The 27,855-nt window shown below is 41.8% G+C and overlaps 1 protein-coding gene across 4 annotated transcripts; it reads right to left on the reverse strand.

Moving 5' to 3' along the window:
* On the reverse strand, positions 1-27,855 carry SPI1 (Spi-1 proto-oncogene). Of its 4 annotated transcripts, XM_083605719.1 has the most exons (6): positions 27,691-27,741; positions 27,458-27,548; positions 12,199-12,292; positions 6,173-6,393; positions 2,902-3,055; positions 1-810 (listed from the first exon to the last, which is right to left on the reverse strand). In XM_083605719.1, exons 2-6 carry the CDS (start codon positions 27,500-27,502, stop codon positions 494-496), a joined length of 831 nt encoding a protein of 276 aa, XP_083461845.1. In that variant the 5' UTR covers positions 27,503-27,548; positions 27,691-27,741; the 3' UTR covers positions 1-493. The 4 variants fall into 4 exon arrangements, with proteins under 4 accessions (XP_083461845.1, XP_083461846.1, XP_083461847.1 ...); XM_083605720.1 differs by having other exon boundaries at positions 27,458-27,855; XM_083605721.1 differs by having other exon boundaries at positions 6,173-6,390; positions 27,458-27,800.

The raw sequence follows: 27,855 nt of genomic DNA on the forward strand, positions 1-27,855 counted from the left end.
TTTTCTTAAACCTGATTTTATTAAATATTTACACGTTATTAATATTTGCACAGTAAGATATTCCCAAGATCTGCAAACTTCTCTCTAGCCATGGAGAACTATAGCAGAGCCTGTATTAATGCTAGTTTTAAGCTGTAAGCTAAGGCAAAGTCTTTGAAGGTGAAATGCGACTTGCCTGTGAAGGACAAAAAACTTCGTCAGCTGCAAATTTTAATTACAGCACAATGAAATATTTTCTGAAAATAATATATCTATACATTCCCTTAAAAAAAAGAAAATCCCTGCGGTGTCCAACCTGTTGCATTTGGGTTCTGTAGGAATTTCAAAGCTGAAGAAGGGAATTCGTACCAGAAACACTGTTGAAATTTCGCCTCAATGAGATAGAGATGAGGGCTTTGGAAGCATAGTAAAAGATGTGTTTGGTAACCTCTGCTGCTAAGTCCAACTCATGTGTCTTTATTATCTGGCTTTTCATTATTCGGGGGTCTCTCCTTCAAAGACTATAGTGCTTCCTATCCATGCCACTCCTTCCCATCACCTCTCCACTAAACTGATAGGTCAACTTCTTCTTGACCTTCTTGACCTCCCCAGTCTTGCCGTAGTTTCTCAGTGCCCGTGCCATCTTCTGGTAGGTCATTTTCTTGCGGTTGCCTTTCTGAATGCCCCAGCGGTGAGCCAGTGCTTCTTTGTGCTTGGAGGAGAACTGGAAAGTGCCCTTATCCTTATCCACCCACCAGATGCTATCTTTCATATCTCCATTTCGAAGGAGGTCAAGAAGAAACTGGTACAGTCGGATTTTCTTTTTACTGCCTGTAGGAAGAAATAAAGTAAGCCGTGTTCGAAAAGGAGCCAAAACGTCACATCTTTTAAAGAAGATTCCTGGGATTTTTCTTCTTCTCATTCCCTCTTCTAGAAAAAAAAGGCCACATATTTGTGGCTGCTGTTATCCCCCACCCCAAGCCCAGAACAACGCTAGATTCAGAGCACTGGAAGAGGCTGCAAAATGGTGGCCAAACTGCCATCATAGTTGCTGCTGATTCCACTTGCAGCAATGCACAAACACAAAAACTTACAAAAAATGAATGGCACAATATTATTGCCACTGTTGAATGGGGAGCACCACCCTAAAGAAACAATTAGAGAAATTCTCTTCATGCTGAGGTAATTCAGTTAAATGATTCCCCCCAATTTTTCTCCTCACAAATGAGGTGGGGAATTTTGAGAGGCAAATTGCACACAGCTCTAGTGAGGACCTTAGAAACTGCTTTATACCAAATGAGACAATTTGTTGAAGTGTTGTCTAAAATGACTGTCTGCAGCTCTCCAGGGTTTCAGACAGGAGTCTAAGTCCTACGTAAGGATGCCAGGATTGAACCTGGAATTTTTGCATGTGCAGCAAGGGATGGCAAGGGAGTTGCTCAAGAAAACAGGAGGTTTTCAGTATAGATGAGTTGGAAGAGGGAAGTATGGCCATTGGCAGGCTAGAGAAGGAAATAAGGACAGAAAGGTATAATGGGGCAAGGTGTTGATTAGGGATGGTAGGGAATTTTGCAATAATCAAACAGGGACACGAGCTCTGCAGCAGTTCACTCACTTACCAGGCAAGCAGGTTGTTTTTATTGATACCACACACACACACACACACACACACACACACAATCTGATGGAATGAACAATGCTGCTTCCTTAAAACCTTGCCATATTGAACAATTATTTCTTAAACTCTCTTTATTGTCATTGTTTTGGTTGTGCAATTCAGATATGCTGAAGTTTATTTCCCATTGAACTCTATTTTATTGAGGTGACAATGGTAGCCATTAACATTCATTGTTGTATTTCTTACCCTGTCTCCCTACTTAAATAGTTCTGCATTGCATCATTGTGTGTGGGAATGTTTGGGCAGCGAGTTAAAGTAATAACATTGAATGGGAGTAGTTTTATAAACACATATGCATTCTTTTTAAAAAATAGATGATTATTCTCTGAGTTTCTCCGAGCGTCTCATACATTGCTGCACAAAAGCTATGTCAGTTTCACTATTGCAAAATGCTAAGGAAAAATCCACCCATCTAGCCTCTGCAACATTTCACTGGGCGGAGGGAGACGTTACCCCATCTGTGTACTTTGTATCCTTCCTTTCATCATCATCAATGAACATTCTGTACCAGACTCAAACACATGCACTGGCGGAGGAAGAGGAGGGCAGCAGGAGTGCACCGCCCCTGGCAACGCGATCCTGGTGGGGTTCCGCCCATGCTGGGCACCACACCCCTGCAGGTGGCACACCACACCCCCAGGATGCACACCAGCCATGCCCCAGCCTGTTCTCTGCCCCCCAGTGCCGAAGCATGAAGCTCTGCCGCTGCACACATGCCATAATCCAAAATATAGGTCAGTTTAAAATGCTGCTTTCTTTGCATTTTGCAGCAATTGCCCTGCCACCTTTTCTTCTGCGTGAGGAAGGGAAGTTGACAGAGATTTGTTGCTGTGTTACAATGCCCATTCCCGTCAGGGATGTCTTGCTAGTGATCTCTGTCATTTACATGCAAGCAATGTTTTTTAATCTTTAGATTAAAAAACCCACCCCAAGTAAATATGGCTTAAAGTAAAACTGCTAGGGGGGACAGGGGACGGCTGCTTGATAACGGGCAATCAATAGCAGTAGCAGTATTGTAAATAGTGAAAAATATAGGAATATAATGATATCCGTTATGTAAAAGGGGAACATGCTACTGTCAAGAGAATAACAAATATTATTTTTGCAAATCACTATGCCAGGCTGGGATGCTCCAAATTTGATGAAATGTGAACCACAACAGACCAAGTTAGAGTAATGATAAAGCAACCAAAAGATGAACTGGTACACAACAGTGAGTTGCATCCCTAGTGCTGAACACCTACCTGCTTCTCCACTTATAATCCCAGGGCCAGGTTCCCTAACATCAGTCTCCCCATCTGATACTTCCAGTGGTGGACTCTGTCTGTCTGGATCTTCGTCATCAGAACTGCGGTGGTGAGAGGGATACACACACACGGTACGAGGCACAAATGTAACCTGTCAGAAGCAAAAAAAGTATTGGGGATAAAGGAGTGTGGTGGGAATGGAAAATACTCCAATTAAAGAAGGTGGATGTCGCTGCAAGAGTGACACGGGAAATTAAAGAACTCTCAGTCAATCACATTTAAGTTATTTCTTTTCATTAGCATGCTCAGGATCCATACAGACAAACAATTATATTATTATTATTATTATTATTATTATTATTATTATTATTATTCCCCGCCCATCTGGCTGGGTTTCTCCAGCAACTCTGGGCAGCTTCCAACAAAATATTATAATACTAAAAGGGTCTCGTAGCACTGTGAGCATGCTTTGAGCTCTCTTCTTAGTGTAGATGTGGCCCTTTCTTACAAACAACTCATGAGCAGTTGAGAAATATGTCATTTTGATTGGCATGTCAACTCACAGGTGCATTTACCTGCAAAAAAGGCACAGTAGCATTCACTGGGGAAAACAGAGAGAGAGAGAGAACTGTTTCATTTGTCCATAAAAGCAAATGCCTGGTCCTTGTCTTTGGTCATATGTACAAGAAATATGTCACAAGTGTGTTTGGAACAAAGAGGGACAGAAAGGGCACCTTGAAAGATAAGATAGTAATGGAACTTTGCCCATGACTTTGGTTGCCCAGTAGGTCAGGCATTGGACACCTGATGTTTTTCTGTTGATGTTATTCCGAAATGCCTCAGTAAAGAATGTGCAATTATGTTGCTTCAGGGGCACAGCAACAAGCGGTTAATGACTTGGCAAATTGTCTGGAGATGAGTAAGGTTGGAAGGGCTGGGATTGGGTAACTGTGTGTGCACATTTCCTGCCAAATATTCAAGGGTAAAACTACTGACCTTATCCACTGAGTCACACTGAGCACCTTATAGTTAAACAAAACTGCAGCCTTAGAGATGGGGTGTGTGTTTGTGTAGTAGAGAGGCAAGGGAAGTTGAGAGTTTCATGCATTTTTGTAAGTTATTTAAACTAATATATGCTTCTATATGTCTGCACATGAAGGGTGTAATTAATAATGATAATAATAATAATAATAATAATAATAATAATAATAATAATAATATCTCTCTGCCAAGAGGGAAGACAATGTCGCCTGTGAAATTTTGCCCCTCATGCAGCCAGCATGTCTTTTCCCCTTCTAGCATCATTTACTGAGGTGATAGCATGTGGAATATTAATTTTCAAGAGGTTTCAATTAAAGCTATTGTGGGTTTCACATCTGGGCTGAGTAGCAGCAAGATAATGTAACTGTTTCACTGTGCCATGTAAGTAACATGTTTATTCTCCCTCACATAGAACTGCAGATGCTTTCCTATGAAAGCTCTTAGAGGCAATGAAAATGTATTCCTTCACCAGCAATGCCAAGTGGGAAGGAGTGCAGATAAAGTTAGTGTGATGCCCTAAGGCACAAGAGGATCCAGTGAGTGTGGAGTTAAGAAACTGTGTTTTAATTTGTAATATTTACACACAAACACACAGCCAGTTTCTGAGGGCCTACATGTTATTTTACTATATATTTTGTGAAATTTATATTCAACTTGATTGCAAAAAAGACAACAACCCTCAAAGCGGTTGAAACCTTGAAGTGGTTACGTTACGTTATGTAATGAGGGATTCTAGGTAGGTGGGTGCATGGGGGATTTCCTTCAAGACTGCATCGTGCAAGGAAAGGATGTTTAACTCTTCCCTGCCTAGCTGCTCTTCTTGTGTGCTCATTTAATTTGTTTGTTTGTTTGTTTGTTTGTTTGTTTGTTTATGGTTTCTGCTCCGCTTTTTTTCTTTTTCAAATCAATTTCAATTTACAGTCCAAAAATATTAGTGCCTTTCCTCTTTTTGGTGAGCTGGTGTTCTCTGCCATGGAATGGAAATTCCCATCTCTACAACAGAGTAGCCATAACAGTTTGGTTACACCCAATAGTGGTCACTGAATCCAGCTGCTCTCTGAGTCACCGTGTAGGCAAAACCAGGGCTTTTTTCCTGGGGGGTGCAGGGGTATGTATACCCCTCAACATGTTGTGAAAGTTTGGCCTCATTGAGGGGCAGTATTTCAATATGAGTAGGAAAATGAGAGTACCTCTAAACATTTTTTTTAGGAAAAAAGCTCTCGGCAAAACATTCTACAGTGGTACCTCTGGTTACGTACTTAATTCGTTCTGGAGGTCTGTTCTTAACCTGAAACCGTTCTTAACCTGAAGCACCACTTTAGCTAATGGGGCCTCCCGCTGCTGCTGCGCCGCTGGAGCACAATTTCTGTTCTCATCCTAAAGCAAAGTTCTTAACCCGTGGTATTATTTCTGGGTTAGCGGAGTCTGTAACCTGAAGTGTATGTAACCTGAAACACATGTAACCCAAGGTACCGCCGTACTTCTCTTTGCAGGCCTACTAAGGCTGGGTAGGAGGGAAGGCATGGAGGGGGGGGTAAGCTTAGCAGTGTGTGGGATTTGGATTGGATAAAAGAAATGTCATGCAATTCCTTCCATCCTGTCATTTCCCCATAAGGAGCCAATGGGTACTTCCCTTCTGGAGCTAATAGCACCTTCAGGGGGGTGATTATTGTTGGGAAAACAGCAAGGAAGAAAGGGGCTATTAAAACTTCTATGCCCTAGAGCAGGCATGGCCAAACTTGGCCCTCCAGCTGTTTTGGGACTACAACTCCCATCATCCCTAGCTAACAGGACCATGGTCAGGGATGATGGGAATTGTAGTCCCAAAACAGCTGGAGGGCCAAGTCTGGCCATGCCTGCCCTAGAGTCTGGGTCCTAATGTCCTCATGCCTACTGTTTCTAGTAAAAAAATAAGTATGCAAATTCAAGTGCTGCATTTAATTTGGCTCTTGAAGTGACAGCTTGTATTGTGTTGTTGTTCAAGTCAAGGGAAGGCTACAAACTACTGCAGGCAACATCTATCTCAACCCTCATTTGGTATCTCTGTTCATCTATGTCAGTATCATGGTTTGATTGAACAGCAACAGTTTCTGCTGTGGATCAGATTTTCCATAACTTTTCCTGCCAGGGTCTCTTCTCCCTCATACTGAAACCTGGTGTTCAGAAAAGAAAAGAAAGAAAAGCAATAAGGCATTGCTAGAGGTATGTAACAGGGTGATGCTTGTACCTGATGGTTGTGGTTGATCCCAAAGTGTGTGGCAGGGATCCCAGGATCTAGAACATGCATCTGTTCTATCTCCATATGCCGGTACAGCTGCTGCAACTGAGGTGGCTGGACGTTTTGGAGCTCTGCAAAGTGGTTGTCCCCAAAGGTCTCAAACTCCGGGTGCAGGTGGTGGGGGTGATATTCCCAGCAGTGGTCTGATGGACATAAAAACAATTCACCTGCTAAACACAGAAGCAAATCATTCAGTTCTCTGTTTATGAACAGTACCAAGGAGCTAGCTACAACTCTTTCCAGTATCGTTCAACATGGATCTTGTTTCCAGACAAACACGTGGAATTTGAACTTGATCTTGTTATCTGGGGCAGGATTTAGGTTTCTGCAGATCTCAACAGGTTTGAAACACAAACTCAGAGCAATGAGTCATTTGTGCGTGTGCGACTTACTGTTGGCAGTGAACAACAGCACTGCAATCATCAGCAGGCAGCTGTGAGCTGCTCTCCACTTAAAATTCCCCACAGTGCCCTGATAAAGTGCCACTTTGGAGCATTGTTGGACATTTAAAAGGCAGTGCACTCACCATCGTCTGCCACTGGATCAATCCTTGTTTGGTAGGCCCAAGCAAGTACAGGGAGCAGCACGACAAGCACTCAGTGCCTGGATCTCAGTTTTGATCCATCAATTTGGAATGCACTGTCTTGTGTAGATGGATGACACTTATCTCTCTTTTTCATTCCACTCAGGTCGGGTGCTAAATCAGTTCTTGCCCATGGTAATGGATTAGGTGATGGCAAAACCCAAGTCAATGTATAGGTGCCATAACTGTGTGATCTGTCTGCCTGGTTGGGTAGTGTACAACATATTAGAGGGGGTTTCATGTTTAAGGAAGGAGTTTCATAGTATGGAGCTGCTTGGTCCCTAGAGACACAAGAAGGCTCAGAACACTTTCATTGGCTTAGGGTGGTATGCCAATTATAGACCAATCTAGACCAGGGGTTGTCAACCTGGTCCCTACTGCCCACTAGTGGGCCTTTCAGGATTCTAGGTGGGCGGTAGGGGGTTCTACGCCACAAGTTGAATCCTCCTTCCATCAAGCATTGGTGAGCAGTAAGGAAATTTTACTATCAAGAAAGATGCATCAGTGGGTGGTAGGTATAAAAAGGTTGACGACCCCTGATCTAGACAGAGAGAGCCTGGCTTCAGTGAGCCATGACCTTGTAACCTTCTGGTTGGAGTTATTCACTTGGACTGCCTTTGAAAATGGTACAGAAATTTGAGTTGGTTGGAAACTTCAGCATGCTAACAGATCGGGTGTTAGAAACATGTTATGCCAGTACTTTATTATCTTTGCTGGATCCTGATTCATTTCCAACCCAACTGAAAGTTCTGGTTCTTTCCCACCCCTCCAGTCCCGAGATCCTTCCAACTGGAGATGTTAGGGACTGAATCTGAAACTCCCTGTGCATGCAAATGTGTTTTGCTACTAAGCTATGACACTTACACTCCTACACATTCTTTGCAATTCACAAATGTTCACTGGTGGTGGTTGTCTGTTTTCCCTCGCTTCTAGCTCCAGGGGTGCCAACTTGAATAAAATATTGTGGGGGCCCAGGTAAGCCCTGCCCTACATAATTGATCACATGATACACACACACACACTATTTGAATGGCAATGCCCATCAACTTTGTGGGGGGCCCAGCTCCCTCAAATATTTTATTGTGGGGGCTGAAGCCCCTACAGCCTCTAGAAGTTGGTTCCTATGTCCAGCTCTAAAGATGGTGTGGAGAAACGGTGAAGTTTTTGTTTGTTTGTTCTCCAGTGAAATATCCGTACAAGTTGGGTGGCTTTTAAATGCCAGAGTCATTCTGAGAAATGTCATGTGAAATGAAAGAGGATGTGAGAGAATTGTTTGCTGTAGAGACAAGGAAAGTGTTTGTCTAATGTAGTGAAAGGTTAAAGGAAGGACAAGACCCACTTCCCCTATCTCTACCCATGGAGTAGAGTGGTGGTATATTTGCTCCCCACTTCAGCTGTGTACACACTGTATGTTTGAAGCCCATTCTTCCCCTCAAAGAATTCTGGGCAGTGTAGTTTACCCCTCAGAGAATTAAAATTCCCAGCAACCCTTAACAAACTGCAGTGCCCAGAATTCTTTGAGGGAAATGATGTGTTCTGAATGTGCTTTAAAGGTACAGTGTATCCGCAGCAACATAGAAAATCATTCATACGGGAGGACTTTTACATGTTTCTGTCTTTTATTAAATATTAGCTACTAGCTACCCATAAATCATCCATATTTCTTATATTTCACTCTTGATTTCATCAAACTTTAACAAAACAATCCAAAATCAAAATGTGACTTTTGTCAGGTATGATCGGCAAAAATTTTTGTGGCCTACCCCTCCCTCTTTCTAGGTGACTGCTACACATGGGGTGTTTCTGTAACCCACTTCCTTCCTTCTTTGGAACTTCAAACAAAAGTTGGTCAGATTTTCATATTGACAGTAGTAACAAGATTTAACCCAAGAGGAGAGACTGAAGGATACAGAAAGTGGGAAGAGAAAGAACAACAACAAAAGAGAGAAATACAAATTAGCACGGACCTTTCTCTTTTCTCTTTCTTCAAAGAAGTCTAGTTCCTCTGCATATATCATAGTTATTTGACAAGAGAACAGCTCAGGTGGCTTGTTTCTCCCATGTGTTAATTAACAGGGCAACTGTTATGGGCAAAGGCAATTGGAATTGGGGTGTGTGGGTGTGCGGGTAAGCCCCTCAGAGGCTTTGCTAAGTGGCGGTATATAAATCTCGCCTCAAGCAAGGCAAAATATTTTTACACAAACAGTGTTTGGGGACATTTTACTACCCTAAGACAAATTAAATGCATCTCAGAAGAGTAAAATGTCTCAAAACAAATCCACATGTGTGGTGGCAGAATACATTAAGTTTGTCTGAGAATTCCCATCAAATGTTTTTCTATACTTTCCATTGGCTGTGGTTGGGGTGGGGTGGGGAGCACTCCAGTGACAAAAATCAGTAGGATTCTTGGGATTTGTTTTCCATGCACTTAAGAAGGTTCATATATTCATGTGCCTGTACACATCAGTCTTATGGGCTGACTGGATACAAAGGAGTGGTGGGAGGCACTAGCTGGGGAACCCCCAAGGGAAACCCCCAGGGAAAGAAGGCTCAGATCTAGGGGACTGGTCATGGGACAATGGTGAGTGGTCAGAAGGAGAAGACTGGAAGGAGGAGGTGTCAGAAGCTGAAGGGGCAACAGGGTTTAGTGAGCAGGAAGAGTCTGTGGCAGAGAGCAGTCCAGGCTCAGAGGCAGAAGTGGATGAGGGCCAAGAGGCAGCGATGAGGCAGCTGCTGAAGAAGCCAGAGAGTCTCCCCCTCCTGCCTCAACAAGCTCCTCTTCCCCTTGGTGTCCTAGAACACGCAGAGAAATGAAAAGAGATTGGTTGTACACAGTCGCAGTTTATGACTGCTTAGGGAAAATGCTGGAGAGGAGGGGACTTAGGCAGCTGTGGGAAGGCAGGGACCTTCAGTCCTCGCAACTGCCTCATTGGGGCAATACCTACTGAGAAGAGTTGCTGTGATCACTAGGCCTGTGTTGTTTTGGCTTCTTTGAATAAAAAGTTAACTTCACTGACACCGGGTGTTTATTGCTAACTTACGCTTGACTCCTTACAATCAGGATAACAGTGTGCAGATAAACCCATTTTAGTCTGACAGCTAAAGATGAACCAATTAAGGCAGGGATGGGGAACTTGCGTCCCTCCAGATGCTGTTGGACTCCAATGCCCATCAACCCTAGCCAGTACGACCAACAGGGTCAAAGATGATGGGAGTTGTAGTCCAGGAACACCTAAATTAAGACATTGCTCTTTTTCGTAGACACATGCATTATTCCTTAGCAGGAATGGGGAAACAGCCCATGATTTAGAGCTCCATTCCCTATTCTCTTCCATAAGGGCAGAACCTGTATTATTTCACAAGGCCAAGAAATTTTAGACACCACCACCACCATCTGATTATTAGATACAACAACAATCTGCATATTAGATGGTTGGCTATCTAGCTATTTTTGCCAGTTTAGAAATGTGTGCTTCGTCTCTGTTCGCTTTTAAGTGGGTTTGAAATGCCTTTTTTATTTCAATTCAGTTGAAATGATGAGATGGGATTTGATATGTCTTTTATCTGTTTTAAAACAATGTAAGGCTTTTTGGCTGATTAGAATGTGTTATTTGCTGTTGTTTTAAGTTAAATATTTTTAGAAATCAGTTTTAGATGTTTCTATTAATTGCAAGCCACCTTGAGAAAACTCTCTTTTGAAAGGCAATATATAGATTCTTCAGTAAATAAAGTTGTGTTGTGTCTCTATAATTTCGTGAAGGCTCTGTAAAGGGAACTAGCAATGGCAAATGTTTGGGCACCACTTTAGGCCTATTCACTCTCTTATCCTCTATGTGATTGTGTCCTCCATTGGAGTGGAGGAACATAGTAGGGAACAGGATGGTGGGGTCAACTCTAGTTGATTGAGTTCTGTTTTCCCTCTCAATAAAGTTACAGTTTTGTGGAGGGGAATGCCAAACAGGGCTAAATGGTTAAAAGAATTTTTTTCTTCCTAAGAAATAGCATTCATTAGCTTCTTGGAAACAGGAAAGCCACTCAGGAGAATAGTCACAAGAATCTGGCCTACTCACTTCAAATATTGCTTAATGCAGCCATTTTAGTCATAGTGGAGATGGCGGGGTGAACACTTCCCTTCCTTTCTAACAGACATAGGCTGCAGTCACACTAATCCATTTGTAGCACACAAAAAAAATGTAGTTTTTCTCAATCCGGTATCATTCCTGTTCGTCCTCAACATGCTGCTTTCAATCTAGATTGAGTCTAGATCTGCCATCTACAAGGATGGTTATGGTTTCTTGATACACCTTTGAAAATTCTCCCCTTGATTAGATTATCCACATCTTTTCCTCCCTGGATATGCCCCAGGTGAATAAAGAAGGAAGTGGTGATTGTGATCTTGGTATACACCCACCAACAATGCCATTGGACAGGTGTGGATACGCCCCCTATTGTGGTTTTCAAATGAATACACTGCTGAGTAATACAGAATCAGTTTTAACAATTTCTCAGTATGTGCTTTTCAAGGGCAAAAATATATACAATAGATCAGGCAAGGCCAAACTTGGCCCTCCAGATGCGTTGGGACTACAACTCCCATCATCCCTAACTAACAGGACCAGTGGTCAGGGATGATGGGAATTGTAGTCCCAAAACATCTGGAGGGCCAAGTTTGGCCATGCCTGCAATAGATCTAGACAGCGTGGACTTGGATTCCATGGATTCTAGAATAAAATTTTGTGTGTATGCAGCTTTAGTCTGACTTCAGAATGTTGTTCTAACAATTTCAGAGGTGCCTTTACAGCAGGCATCCCCAAACTCGGTCCTCCAGATGTTTTTGGACTACAATTCTCATCATCCCTCAACACTGGTCCTGTTAGCTAGGGCTGATGGGAGCTGTAGTCCCAAAACAACTGGAGGGCCAATTTTGGGGGTGCCTGCTTTACAGCAAGCAATCCCTTGTCACCAATATATTGTGTTGTGGGAGCTGCAATGAAAACAAGCAAACAATCTAGCTTATGGTTTATGACTGGAGCAGGAAACGTTTGACTCCCTAGACATTGTTGATCTATAACTCAAATCATTCCTAGTCATTGAACATGCTAACTGGGGTTGATGAGAGTTGTAGTTTTGCAACATCTGGAGGACTAAAGATTCCCTGCACCTGGTCTATGAGATGATGGTGCAACAGTTAACTACTTCCTGAAAGTTGCTTGTGTTCTTTAATGTAATCTAGGTGGTCTGGAATTGCTTTAACTCAGTGCCAGTGCTAGCATAAAGCATATGAAACATCATTACTGAAAAATGTGCTTAATAGACAAGACACATCATTCCTCCTCCAGATGTCCCCAAACCCATCACTCTAGTCTTCCCAGAGGCCTTACAGCTCACTTACCGCCATGACTATCTGCATCACTGTTCAGATACTGGTAACTGTCATGGGACTGCCTGTAGATGTCTGACTCATAGGATATCAGATCTTCAGAGGGCTGCAAGAGGGAGGAATTGTTAGACATGAGCATTCGAAGACCAACATTATGTCCCCTGCCCATCAAAAAGGATAGGATTGGGGAAGATCAAAACACTGCAGATATGTATGTTGGCTGGAACAATACATATCAGCATGAATGGTGGAGAAAGTATTGAAGCAGTGTTTGGAAAGCATTAAAACATTATCTCTCCGATGTGGTTAGACCATAGAATAGTTGAGAGCCTTAGCTGGGGCATATCAGCAATTTTTAGGGATCCAGCACAAGAGTGCTATTAGTAGGGAGAAATACAGTAGGGGGCAGAATATGTATCATCACCACAATCAGAAGGGTATAACGGTACAAACTATAACATCATTAGGGAGATTACAGAATCCAAGCTAAAAATTAAAAGTAGTTTGGTATTACAGATGCAGGGGGTTAATAAGTAAATCAGACCATGGAAGTATATTGGGGGATTGTCCCAGCCCAGTTTTGACAGAGCACCTGTAGATCTCCTTATTCTTATGCCAAGAGAACACAACAGCAAAAAGCTTGTGTATCTGTCATTTCATGGAAACAGGACATTCTTTGAAACATAGGATTCGAACTGGCTTTCAACTTTTGGGGAAACATTTTTGAGATGGCAGAGAATCAAAAAGAATGGATGAATGAAACCATTTCATTTTCTGCATTTGAAAATTTGATCCTTCAGTCAGTGCATTGCATTTCTCTGAGTATTTTGAAATTTGGCCCTAGTGCTTCTGTAGACAGCTAATTGTCACAGTATGTGTTTTCTGGGACTTTCTGCCCAGTAAGACACAATTCCCAAACAGTGTTTGGTTTTGTAATATGATTTATGTTTGTAACTACCACAAAATTTTAGCTCTTCTGCGATTCTCTTTTCAGTGCTCCAATTCTCTTTCCATTTTAAATATTGCAATATCTTGTCCATGCAAAGTTGGCATGGACTTAGTTCAGAATTCAACAAAGATTTTGAAATAGCCCAACAGTAATTACTGTTCAGATGCTTGGCAATGGAAAACCTTTCCTTATTGAGCAATTTTATTAGAGCTGCTAAATTAGTCTAAACTAAAAGTTAGAAGCTGAATGCAGAAATGTAGCATTTTTCAATAGTTATAGAAAGGCTTGGAATATTGTGAATATTATGAAACTGATTTCTATATTTACCTGCTACAAGTTTTTTTAAAAGCTACTGATCTGGAAACACTGCAGCTTTCAAATTATGAAAACAAGAATAGCATACAAATGCCCACATTGGGTATACAGCAAAAATCTTCAATTTATGGCTTTAGCCCTCACCAGAAATAATAATAGATAAGTAGATTTGGTATTACGTATCCAGTGAGTAACAGTGTATACTGTGTCTGTATAGCAGTTTGGTTACACCCATGTTAAAGCTCTTTAATGTTGCTGAGGCATTGCTTTTCCGAAATTGAGAGTGAAATTAAAACGGAGGCCCCGCAATACACTTTGAATGGAGTTTTATTATCCAGCAGTGACTTTCTCCATGCCCCCAAGCCCTCTGTTATGTTTGCTCACTTCTAAATTCCATTCAGCCAAAGATCATTGCCTGTCACGCTCACATTAGATGCCTCCTCTTATGAAGCAGAGACAGAATATCCCCCAAGAGCAATAGCATCTCAAGAGGCACACCGAGGTCCTCACAGTAATGAGAAGTGCTCAGTGCACAGAAGGACTCCTTGTGAGTAAAAGGCTCCTCAAGAGTAGGGCCCTCCTCATAAGGAGGGCTTTCTGCAGAAAACTTGGGCTTTAGCTGGGCTCTGGGTTGGGCTCTGTCTTAAAAGCCTCAATACAAGTCTTGGGATTCAGCTGCACTGGCAAAGAAAAAGTGCTTTATATGCGTTGTTTATGCATTCTAACACTGTGGCACCAGATGGTACTATGGAGTTCTGTTTTTGCTAACCTGATTTCTCATACAAAGTTTGCAACGTGTTTAACTGAAACGCTTCTTTGATGTGTCTAGATCCAGCATTTGAGTAACCTGGAACATTGTATTCCCATCAACCCTGTGCCTCCTCTTGGACACTTAGCTTGGCCTACTGTTTATGGGCCCTTGACTGAACTACTACCTCTGTGTGACCAGACTGTGAACTGGCTCTTGACTTTGCTTGCACTGCTTGCTGTATACTCAGTCTCTGGACTGCTTCTACACCTTGCTGTGGATCCTCACCAGTCTGGGTCTAGCCTGAAACAAGACAGTTTCCTGCAGGTCCTGCCTGTTTTATAGTTTCCTATTGATTGATGGTTGGTATTGATTGTGGCTGGGTGGGATTAAAGAAGAATAGGGTCTCATTTGCTCTTGAATGACCTCTGTTACTTGAAGCAAAGTCATTTCTGTTCTTATATAGAGGGGAGGTCTTTATAGCTGCTTTCCTTGTCAACTTATTGTGTGTTTTTTACAGTGTAGTTCTGTTTTATGTGAGGAAAAACAAAAAGAGAATACTGAGAAAAAAGCAGTTTTCAAAGCCTCCCCTCTGGGAATGGATTCTGGAGTAATTACAGGAAGCTATCTGTAAGAAATCCTCTGTAGGAGAAGCAATTGCAAGGTTAGACCTGCAAACAGGAGATATTAAATTAAAGGTACAGAAGCCCTGAGATGCATATTTCCCTGCCCACACTGGACAGGCTGGTGCTGCAATTGTATTGTGTGGAAAAATAATTGCCACACTTAAGAGAAAATACAGAAAACGTTGAATGGTGATGATTGTATAGGAAAGTTTTTAATATTTGATGTTTTACTGTGTTTGATGTTTTAATTTGTTGGAAGCTGCCTAGAGTGGCTGGGGCAACCCAGTTAGATGGGCAGCATAAAAATAAATAAATGATGATGATGACAATATCTAGATTTCTCCATAGAAGGCAAGTGAACAAAGGCTGAAAAAAGGATGTTTGTGTGGGAGCAATAGACACTCCAAATAAGTTATTAAAAAGCAAAAAATTTAAAAGGAGATACGGTAACATAAAAGGCTAACAAAATGATAGGATATTGCAAACACACACAAAGGGGAACCACAAAATACCACAAAATATATCAATGTACTTCCCAGACGCTAACAGGATCCAGTCGTCGTGGAACAGCAACTTTGAAGGACTGTTGGATATTTGCAGAGGGGCAAAAAAGTTTTAGAAAAAAGAGTGGGGGAACATACTTTTCCCCCTACCCCTGCTCTGAAACCTCTCCTGCCTTGGTATGGGACTGTTTTGGGACTGTTTTGGGTTTGGGACTCAGGTTTGGGACTGTTAGTGTCAGCCCTGAATCTGAATTTTTTATTTATTTCTACGTAGTGTGGAAGGGGAAGTCCTAGAGGGTGGGAAAAGTGCTCTTTCCTCTTTCTTCCCTCTTGAAACTCCCTGTATCATGTAGGAAGGGGAATTTAATCTCATGATGTGCATCCCCCAACCCAATTGTCAATCAATAAGAAACTATAAGCATTTAGAGGCTCAGGGAGGCAGAAGGGGCCCGCCTTGATCATTTTACCACCCTCAGAAGCTGGGGGGGGGGTAGCAGCCCAGGAGGGGGCATTCTCTGTCATCGCCTCTAAGGTGTATAATTTGCTCCCCACAGAAGTGTGTCTGGCATCCTCATTATGTAGTTTTCACCTGAAGAAAACATACCTTTTCACCCTGGCCTTAGACCAGGCATGTCCAAAGTCCGTTTTGGGGGCCTAAAAAAAGCTCAGCAACTTTGGCCGGCCCTCACACATGTGCACTTCATCAAATCTGGCCCTCTTTGAAAAAAGTTTGGGCACCCCTGCCTTAGACCATCTGACAAAGTTTTTTTTAAAAAAAAAAACGTAATCATGGTGAGAAGGACAGAGTATGGAGCGGCAACCCAGCTCCTTCACCTAGCATGACTCACAGGGAAGAAGACACAGGCAGAACAAAAAGGCTGGAATGGATCTGCATCTTCTGCTGTCCCTGGAAGTGGCACAGGCGGCAGCTGCAGATTCATTCCAGCATTTTTGTTCTGCCTTTGTCTATGTCTGTCTGATGGCCCTTTCTTCATCTGAGCTTTGCTTGCCACTGTTTGTGGGTGAGGGGCTGCTTTTATAGCATGAAACTGGGGGGAGGAGCCATCCCACCCTCATTCCTCCAGATATGCCCTGCCTCTGGTCTCCTGTTTTCGCTTCTTGACCCTGTTTATTGTGGTTGCTCGGTTAGTTTTTTGCCTCTTTACCTCTTTCTTGTCCTTATTTGTTTGCATTGTTGTCTACCCCACCCTGACCATCCTTCATTCATGATTTTGTACATTGAACAAGAATTGGCTTTGTCAGTTAGTTACAATGATGTGATAGAGGAATTTAAATCCACAACACCTAGCAAATGATGTCTCATGCTCTAGAACATCCATGCCAACACAACCTTACAAGGGGCTGCTTGGGACTTTCTGGAAAGCAAGGCCTCCACGAGGCTGTCCCAGAATAAGTTTGGCCTGACTCATTGCCGTGGACATGCCTTAGATCTGATGTTTACCTCTGTGGACGTGGGTGATCTGACACTAAGTTCCAGCATAACAAAGAAGTGCATGGTCAGATCGCTTCCTGGTGCAACTAGACTTTTCCATGACCTTTCCCCTCTGCAGGGAGGTGGGACTGATCCACATGGTCCACCCCCACACAATAAAAGGGTCAACTAGAGGTGTTCCAAGTTGCTTGACTGCAGTCCCTTTCACCCCAGCCAGCATTCTCAAGCACTGGCATTGACATGGCTTTCCTAGACTTTGTCTACAAGATGCTTCTAAGAACCTGTTCAATATAGAAAGATCAGCTGGGCTTCCTAAGTATGCAGCAGTTGTGAAGAAGCCATTCTGCACATGGAGTAAGCAGCTCGTGCCTTGAAACTATAAGCTTCCAACTTACCTGTGTCTGGTATTTTTCAGAAGAGCCCTCTGGGGTATCACAAAAGTGGATCTCATTAGCACCCTCTGCGTAATTTCAGTGTGATATACCAGTCTAAGACTTTAAAATGATACATGGTCTTAGAACCAAAACAGAAACTTAATTTACAGCCTTCCAGTCCAAAGTAACTATGTAATTCTAGGAGAAAAGAGTTATTTAAAGGCCCTGAGCATTTTTTTTGCAGTTTTGAAGTGGGATTTTTATTCATAGCTCCATGGCTCAATCAGACTGCAGTGACAGGCACTAAAGTGGGCATGTACAAATCATGACCAAACAAGAGGAATAGAGGCCATCAGTCCATGCACAGCACCCAACAGGGAGCTCAAGAAACCACCTGTGCATGCTGTCTGACTAAGACTGTGTAAGCAGGAAGGTTGCTTAACACCTGGTGGACCACAGTACATTGCAGTATTTGGCTTGGTGAGTCACATGTTTTTGCAGGTGTGGGTCAGCAGCACGCACTCCTTTTGTGCAAGAAGAGGCGCCTTCAGCCTAAGAATGTGACAGTAAAGCCCTGCAAATAAATGCTAAGAACGTGCTACTCACCACTGAAGTTAGATAGCAGATGCAATGGCAATCAAATAGGTACAACTGGAGAGGTTGGGTGATACAAAGTCTGCCCTGAAAACCCTCCTGCAAGTCGCCACTTAGGTTTTTTCCATTCAACATTTGTCTTTATAATGCCAAGAAAAGAAAAGCCTATGTGCGTTTCAAAGAACTGTAAGTCAGAAAGGGATCTGAAAGTTGCCTGCTGTTTCCTCTCTCTGGTCTTGTGGCCAGTCTTTGTGGACTATGGGCTCATCCAGATGGAGGCTTCTCACGCTTTCACTAGGAGCTCAGGAAATGCGCTGGGGAAAAGTCTGTTTTCTCATTGGGCAACCTTGTAATAAGCTGAGGAAACAAACCCCGAAGGCAGCACAAGGCCTTGCTGACAGGACCATATCCGTGCCAGCTGGTGGACAGGCAGGAACCAGCAGGAGTTCACACACCCTGAAGATCTAGACTCCTGGAAAATGATACCTCTGAAACCATTGGTGGGCGGGCAGCCTTTGGGTGTCACTTTTATGTATATCACACTACATTCAAAACTTCCTGTACCTTATGGAGGGTTTGGCTCCAGGTACCAGGCTGGAGAAGAGTTGGCAACACTCCACAAGAGGGGCACAGTGGAGTGCAACCTGGGCTCTGTGGCATTCTCACAATATATAGGAAGCTGGCCTATGCCAAATTGGGCCATTGGTTCTTCTCCTCTTGACTGGAGGCAGCTATCCCAGTCTTCAGGCAACAGTCTTTCCCAGAACTACCTGGAGTTGGCAGGGGTGGAACCCGGGACTTCCTGCATACAAATCACGACCAGAGCCACTCAGCTATGGCTCTTCCCCCCAAAGTGCCACAACATTTCCTATGCTTACACATAGGGATAGAATACAGCCCCACCACAACTTCCAAGAGGCATGTTTGACTACTGTTAGAAAACAGGATTCTTGACTAAATGGACCTTTGGTCTGATTCAGCAGGGTTCTTGCATACAGAGAAGCATGTGAGCTTCCATCCCAATGCAAGTGCAGTTTTGGAAGATCAGTTTTCATCTGAATAACAAGAGGGCAGGAAAAAATTAAGCACTCCCTCCACATATGCTGCAGTCTCAAACACTTATCTGCCGGGCTCCTGCCAGTGGCTGTTTGCATTTTAAAAAATATGCATATTAAACACAAATATGTATTTATGGTGTATTTGGTCCTTGCAGATCAACAGCCATCTCCTACCATAAACTAAATATCAGTTCTTATTCAGATCACAAGAAAGTATATATCTAGAAGGCATCCTATTGTGATAACAGTTTTTTAAAGTCCATGTGATTTTACTTTCTCTAATGCAAAAAAAGAAAGAAAGTAATGCTTGATGTGGTTTTTTGCTTTGAACTGTTGCACCAACTGTGCTTCCTGCATTCTGCCCCCCCCCCGATTCTTTGCTTATATTTCTAGTCTTGGTGGGGTCTGCTTGTATTTCCCCCATAAAGTACATTACAGTGACAAACAGTAAAGTAAATCATATCACCCTGTTGTCATTAAGAAGCAGAGTTAAGGTGAAACGCTTAACCATCTTGTAGGTTTCTTTCTTTCATCGTAAGCCTTATTAACAGCACAAGCAGCCATTCTGGCAAGGAAATGAACTGGAATGCAAGTGACTCTGTAAAAAGTTCATACTGGAACCCCATGACAGTGCGAGCTGGGAGGTTACTCAGTGAGAACATCCTAGCTGTTGCTGAAGGAGCCTTTTAAGTTCATACACCAGATTACAGAGCTACAAGAATACAAGACTGTAGACACAGCCGCCATGATGGATGGCTTTAAAAGATTGTTGGACACATTTATGGAGGAAAAGGCTCTCAATGGCTGTTAATCATGAGACAGTAAACATCTGGTTGACTATTGCAAGAATTGAATGCTGGACTAGATAGGCCTTTGGTCTGATCCAGAAGGTCTCTTCCTAGGCTCCTATTTTCTTATGTACAATTGGAGTTATTATTTTGATGTCAATCCTGTTTTCAGGAGCGCCGAGCCCCTCCCCACAGAATTAGCTCTATTGCATGCTGCATAAATCTCCTAGATTCACATCAGTGCATAAATCATTATAGTACAGATTCACTTTATTTTTGGCATTAGTTGTTCTACCACTATTCTAAGTTGGTAGTCCTTAAACTATCAGACAGGAATCCCATATTATGTTGTGCACGGGCAAAACTAGGCTTTATTTTACCCGGGTCAGATACCCAATTTGGTACACATACCCATGCAGATTTGCTTACACAGGCTGGGAGCCTCAAGGGTGCCCCTCTGGAGACTTCACCCAGGGCAAAAAAACCCCAGCTAGCTCCCTGCCCCCAATAGCTACGAGAATGACTTGTGACTGTATGTTTTTAAAGAGTATCTGTCTGCAGGTCAGTTGTTATGCACTGAGAGAAATTGTAATATAGAAGACTTTTTTAGGGCACAATCTGAACGTTAGTCAAGATCATAACTATGGGAGACAGTGAGTGGCAACAATATATGACTTATGCAACCCCTGATACAGCTGGGGAGAAAATTGATTCTGTTCACATCTAAAGGTGAACCTACCATATAAAATAACAATAATATGCAAACTGAAACACAACTACCATTCAAAATTCACACGTCTTCAGATTTGTAATGAGGTTCTCCAGGAAATGAATCTGAACTAATAAGTGTATATACCAGGATAAAGTAAGGACGCGGGTGGCGCTGTGGGTTAAACCACAGAGCCTAGGACTTGCCGATCAGAAGGTCGGTGGTTCTAATCCCCGCGACAGGGTGAGCTCCCGTTGCTCGGTCCCTGCTCCTGCCAACCTAGCAGTTCGAAAGCACGTCAAAGTGCAAGTAGATAAATAGGTACCACTCCAGTGGGAAGGTAAACGCCATTTCCGTGCACTGCTCTGGTTACCAGAAGCGGCTTAGTCATGCTGGCCACATGATCCAGAAACTGTACGCCGGCTCCCTCGGCTAATAAAGCGAGATGAGCGCCACAACCCTAGAGTTGGTCACGACTGGACCTAATGGTCAGGGGTCCCTTTACCTTTACCTTACCAGGATAAAGTGTGCATAAAATGCATATATTAGTGAAAGAAGAATACAAAATGCATTATATTAGGGGAAATTGCTTGCACAAATTTGTATATTAGTCAAAACTGCATACAAAAATAGGTTTATTGGGAGAAATTTGCACTAAGATTTGATGATGAATTTTCATGAAAAATTTAAATTTACACATTGTTGCAGAAATGTTGAGAACTGAATCAAAAACTGAAAAATGAGAAACTTGGAGAGCTGAACTTGAGAGATTTGTCCATCTCCAGATATAGCCAATTCCAATTCCTCCATAAATGCACCATATTTTAATCTTGCTATTTTAAATTATGATATGAATTTTCTCTGGCAGATGATTCAGAAATACCCAACATGACTCCCCGTGATGCACAGCTGAGGCTGGTTTAACGGACAGACCTAACCTCATTTCCTTGGAAAGAATTACAAAATAACTGTATGGTTTTTAGAAAGGATTAGAAGATCATATTAAATGTTCCTTCTCGGAGCATATCAACCTCCCTGGCTTCTGGATATTATTTATTTATTATGCACATCTCTCATCATTCGTCCTGGATTTCTTTCTTCCCTGCTAAGTCTTACATTTTGAGCATGTGATATTGACTGCATGAGCAGCACTTCCAAACATCTTCTCAGGGAAAGGTAGGATTCAGTGATGAAGCCAAAAACATTAGTTAGTTAAAGGGCAACGTGCAACCAACCATTAAGCTCTGCAATAAAAACAATACATAAAATAATACATAACAATACATAAAATAAAAATAAAGGAAAATAAAAAATTAACTGAAGCAATTTTTTAAAAAAATATAAGTAACATTTAAATAGCAGCAGAACAAGGGGAGCAACTTCTGCTTGGTGTTTTTTTAAAAGCCCCAGTGAACAAATGAGTTATTAACTAAACAGTGAAAGGCAAATGAGAAGGCAGATGAGGAGAAGCCTGGGGAGCTTTGCTGGCAATACTGTTTTTTAACACTGAGCCACTACTCTGGTTTGTGACCCAGCCACAGTCTGGCCAAGGCATTTTGGTGCCTGACAGGGGAAAGCCAAATGTCTCATACAATGGTGTTAAAATATAGTACTACATAAACTTAAATAATTAGGAGGATGTACCAGCGCAGCGGGCGGCGCTGTGGTCTAAACCAATGAGCCTAGGGCTTGCCGATCAGAAGGTCAGCAGTTCAAATCCCCGCAACGGGGTGAGCTCCCGTTGCTCGGTCCCTGCTCCTGCCAACCTAGCAGTTCAGAAGCACGTCAAAGTGCAAGTAGATAAATAGGTACCACTCCGGTGGGAAGGTAAACGGCGTTTCCGTGTGCTGCTCTGGTACACCAGAAATGGCTTAGTCATGCTGGCCACATGACCCAGAAGCTGTCTGCGGTTTACTCGGCCAGTAAAGCAAGAGGAGTGCCGCAACCCCAGAGTCGTTCATGACTGGACTTAACTGTCAGGGGTCCTTTACCTTTACCAGCCCATCATCTCCAAGGTAGGGCTGGGCAAGACTCCTTCCTGAAGTCCTGGAGGTGCTACCAGTCAGTGTAGCCACTAGTGAGCTAGGTGGACCAGTGGACTCACTCAGTACAAGGCAGCTTCCTGTGTTCCTATTGACTAGTCACTGCTATTAGAAATGGTACCTCAAAATGTGTGGCTTGTGGCCAGTCACCTTACTTACTTAGCCTGGCCCTAATCATTGACAGGTAGCATGGCAAAGGACCCTCGTAAGGTCTAATGACAAATAGATGGGCTGTCCTGGGAAAATGAAGATATTCATGTCCTAATAAAAGTGGGAGCGTGGGGAATATCCCTGGAAAAGGCAGGACCCCACCCCAGAAGACTCCAGTCAACTATATTATCTACACTACTTCAACAAGGGTATCTGTGAGCCATGTCGGCCACCTGGCAGTGGAATACGCAGAACCACTCTTGCCCTCATATACAATGGGGTTGCTTTACACTAGGGCTGTATGATTAACCTAGCATTTCTATGGCAGAAAGCTTGGAGCTTATCATTTTATTGGGGCTGCAACAATTTGGAAAGGCAGGGTTTGCACCTATGTGTTATTGGCGAGTAGGGTGGCCAGGTAAAAAAGAGGACAGAGGTCCTGCACTTTTAATAGTTGTGTAAAAGATGGGATTTCAGCAGGTATAGCTTGTCATTCAATTGTTAAAGATGCAAGAGTCAAATCCCCACCCCCACCCCTCCCACAGAAAAGCCTCAAGTGCTTTATCCTGTCCTTTCCTGTAGTACTTTATCTACGTAAAAAAAAAAATACCCTCAGGATTGTGGAGAACAATTTATGGGCCTTCCCTTGCCCTCGCTCTCTTATGCATCCCTTTTTTAAAGACTGAAACGGTTATAAAAAGAAAAAGAAAAAGACTTTTGTTCCCTCAACTAGCACCAAAACAGGAGTTTCACTGCAAAATCAAAAACAAGCTCTATAGCTTGCTTTTTCAGATGCTTTGTTTTATTTGTTGGTTACATTTGTTTCCCAACTTTTAGCCAAAGTGGCGCTACATGGAAATTGGTTGTCCACGTCCCATTTCCAGTGAAAATCTGTGAACAGGTTTCAACAAATTTTTAGGGTTCTAAAAATGTATCTCCCCAGAAGGAGTTATGCAAACTGACAATTCTCTCATAACATTTCTACATGTATGTGCACACAGAACCACTTAAATGCCCCTATGACAACAACAACAAAAAATACATTTAAAAAGTGCACAGAAACATGCTTAATCTTTAGAGGGAGCTAAAAAATTGTAATGGCACATCATGAAACCTGCCTTGGCAGCCATACAGCTCTCTCAGTCCAAGTGTATGCATTTTTACACAGAAGTAAGTTACAATGACTTCAGTGGAACTTACTTTCCAGCAGGGTTAAACCTACCAAAGGTCAACGTTGGGCAGCTACCTTCTGGATATCATGAAAGGATAGCAATTTTTAAGATTTCAGACATGTTCATTTTTATTGCCAGGGAGGGGTGCTTGTGGAATTCTCTGCCTCAGATGAAAAATAAATTGGCCACCCATAGCATGGAAAAAGTGGGTCAAGAAGCTTTTTCTCCCTTTCTCACAACACTAGAAGTCATAGACATCCAATGATGCTGAATGTAGGACGATTTATGACAGATAAAAGAAAGCTCTTCTTCACGTAGTACGCAATTACTATGGAACTTGCTCCCCCAGAAGACAGTAATGGCCACCATTTTGGATGGCTTAAAAAAAGGATTATAAAAATTCATGCAGTACAGTGGTACCTTGGGTTACAAACACCCCGTGTTACAAACACTTCGGGTTACAGACTCCACTAACCCGGAAATAGTACCTCAGGTTAAGAACTTTACCTCAGGATGAGAACAGAAATCACACGGTGGCAGCACGGCGGCAGTGGGAGGCCCCATTAGCTAAAGTGGTACCTCAGGGTAAGAATGGTTTCAGGTTAAGAATGGACTTCCGGAACAAAGTAAGTTCGTAACCAGAGGTACCACTGTATAAGGGGATCAATGCCTATGCTTGACCTCCACTGTCAGAGGCATTATGCCTCTGAAGACCAGTTGCTGGGAATCGCAGGTGAGCTGAGTGCTGTTTCCACTGTGATAATATGATGCTGGACTGGATGGGCCATTGGCCTGATCCAGCAGGTTTGTTTTATGTTCTTAACTTTCTGTATTATTAACTTCTTTGACCTGGGGGAGAGTGTAATTTGCTGTCCTGCCTGTAGTGGTGATATGCTTTGAGCTGGCCCTGCTTTCTGGTAAGTGTCCATAGGGCTGCCACTTTAGTAACACTTAACTGGAAAGGGTTATATCATATACCCCCATGACTGCTTCTGGTTACATCCTGTTAAACAGGATATTGCCTTATGCGACGTGGACACAAACACACACACAAGAATTTGCAACCCCAACCTAGGGTAAATACATGCAAAGCTACAAGATGTTGGGGATTATGAATTATAGATAACTTCTCATCAGAATATAACTCCAATCATCTTTAAATCAGGAAAATCCCAATATGCAATTCTCATTCCATGGGAAGCTGTCACAATTGGCACTCGTGACTATCCACAATTTGGCATTTTTAAACTGAGTAAGCATTATTTAATTTTTCAGCGTTCTGTAACTTTTTCTTTTTAGCAAGGAATGGCTTGAACTTTAAAAAATTATAATTTATCAGATTTCTATCAAACCCTTCCAAAGGAGGAGTCCAGGGTGGGACATTTGCCCCTGACGTTGACTAGAATGTACATTTTATTTTCAAAAGTCATGCTACGTATTTTGTGTACCATTCATAAGTGGCACATGCCGCATTACAAAGCAGTTACTGCAACCTGATAACACTGAATAGAATAGAACCTACTCCCAAATAAGTGTACATACATGAAGTTATGTGGTTTTAGCAATAATGTTATAAAGTGGCATGTAAAAATGGATTCTTAACAGGTAAAATGTAAAGTTACAATATATAAAGATAAAATATCAAGATAAAAGCAAAAATGGTAAGGACTTGCTGAAACAACTATTGAACTAGAATACAAAAAAGGGAGGTGTGAGGAGGTCAGGGAAACAAGCAAATGAAAGATAAGACATGGAAAGACTGATTTGTTTTTTAATTATTATTTTTTTGTATTTTGTATTTTTTGTTTTTTGTTTTTCTTCTTTTCATTTTTGTAACTTCTTTGAAACTTTAATAAATATTATTTTTTTAAAAAAAATAAAATAAAAATAAGTGTACATACAATTGCAGTCCAAGCATCCTTTGTGAAAATACTCAAAGGCCACTTCCAAACTGCCACTATTTTGTGGCTATGATTAAATCAGATGCTGCACAAATATGGTGTATGTAGTGCTTTTTTAAAAACCCAAACCAAAAACAAACATGAACTTTTGTGATGAGAAAAGTGATAGGAAAATGCACCAGAAAGTGTGGGATAATTGCAGTGCACAAGCAAGTCTTAATGAATGCTCCATGAACAGCAAAGTTAAATAAAGTAAGTTTACAAACAACTACAGTGGTGCGGTATAACTTCAATGCAAAATTTGTCCAAACAAATCAGGGTGAATGCTCGATAAAAAAAGACCAAGTAGGCAAGTAAACCAGCAACACAGAGTATTAGGTGTATGTTTTGTTGGCTCTCGGTATTCATGGAGTATTCCCATCCTGGCAAATAGTGCAATGAGATATATTAACCTGTAGAATCTTCTGCAATAAAAGTACTTTACAGTGCAAACCTACACATGGTCATTCAGAAGTTAAGCCCACTTATTTTAGTGAGGCTTCCTTCTAAGTGTGCAAAAATAGTAGCCTGAGATAATGCAAAGTAGTTCATATTGACTTATTAAGGGGTGGTTTTGCAAATGCATTGAACTATATGCCAAATAATTTAGTATTCTACATAGTCTAACTACTTTACAGTGGTGATGGTGATGTTGATGAAGATACATCCAAAATTATTTAGTATTCTACTTACTTTCACTGCATCCTAAAGTGCAACTGAAAACGTGCCTGCCCTGCTCAACCACACAGCCATATGTCAGGTGATAAGAAAAAAATCAAATTTGCTTATCTTGTTTTTCCTAATATGTACTCCTACACAGTTAAGCAAGATTCATTGGCACCTTTGAAATTAAATATGCATTTGTTTAAATTCTACAAACCTAAATATTTTTACAAGGAAGTCCCACTTGATCAAGAAAGACGTATTTCTGAGAAAACATGTTTAGCAATGGGTCGTATTTCAGTGGACTTCTGGCCTGCCAGTTTTCCAAGCACGGATGAAATCTACTCCAAATATATAAGACAGCATTTGTGTGCTTAGAAAACTACAAATGCCAACCAAATTAATTATTAATTTGATACTAATTAACATAAATAAAAATAAAAACGACCAAGAATATTGGAACAAGCATATAGTAAAATATTAATGAATGCTTCAGTCTGCAGGAGGAGAAAGAGAGAGAATCGTTTTTATCCCCTGAACATTCCATCTGATCAACCTAAGCAGGAAAGTCTTGCCCCTTTGTCTCATTTAAGATGGAGGAGTTGGGAAAACCAGATGAGCTCAAGAGATTTTGCTTCTGTTTAATGTAACAGCTAAGAGTTCTAAGCAAAGATGAAATTCCTCTGAATTATCCGGATACTGACAAGAAAATACAGTCCCTAAAAAGAGAGGACAATCCTAAAATGCATAGAACATAACTCTCTTTCCTTTGTATTTTGTTTTCTCCCTTGTCGCCTAAAACTATATAGCATGAACACCAAAACCTATATTTAGCTATAGATTACAATATACCTACAGTATCACACAAAACCAAACAGTCAACCACAAAGCCAAGTTTCCCACCCCTAGATGCCTGCTGGCTTATTATACCCATAAAATAATACTGTATGGGGTCATATCAGTGAAAGGCAGAAGAGATAAAAGAAGCAGAGGGGAAATGTTAACTTCCCATCCATTCATTAAATAACAAATCACTAATTTTATACACCCACGAGCCAGCAGAAAACCTTCTAGTATTATAAATAACAAAAGAACGGCATTTTTCAACAACAAATCATACATATTTTGTTTTGCAGTCTGTTGGCAAAGCCAAAGACACAAAACTGGAATTAATGCCATATACTCACAGGGGAAATGAGGGAAAATCCTTCCATCTTGCAAGTTTGCAACATTCAGTCAACTTCTTTGTGAACTAATTTTCTAATTTCAGTTATCCAGCTTTGTAAAAAGACATCAAACAAAATAAAAATAAATAAAAATTAAAACATCGATCCTGTTTTTAAAATTAAAACAGAACTCCTTGAAGGCCCTTTGCAGTGATTGACCTCAGGACAGGAAGGACCCTAATTAGTTTTCATACTTTCCCTCAAAAGGTCTGGAGGTGAGTTCTTCCCTTCGACGTATCTGAAGTTCCTGATTTCACTACATATCTGTAGGATGGAGATAGCCCTTGAGCTGTTGTAGCCCAGTGTGACATCAGAACAAAACCCGGCCTTTCAACCAGTTTGCATAAATTACATTTAAG

Source organism: Podarcis filfolensis, assembly GCF_964270895.1.
Source record: "Podarcis filfolensis genome assembly, chromosome: 1".
NCBI lineage: Eukaryota > Metazoa > Chordata > Lepidosauria > Squamata > Lacertidae > Podarcis > Podarcis filfolensis.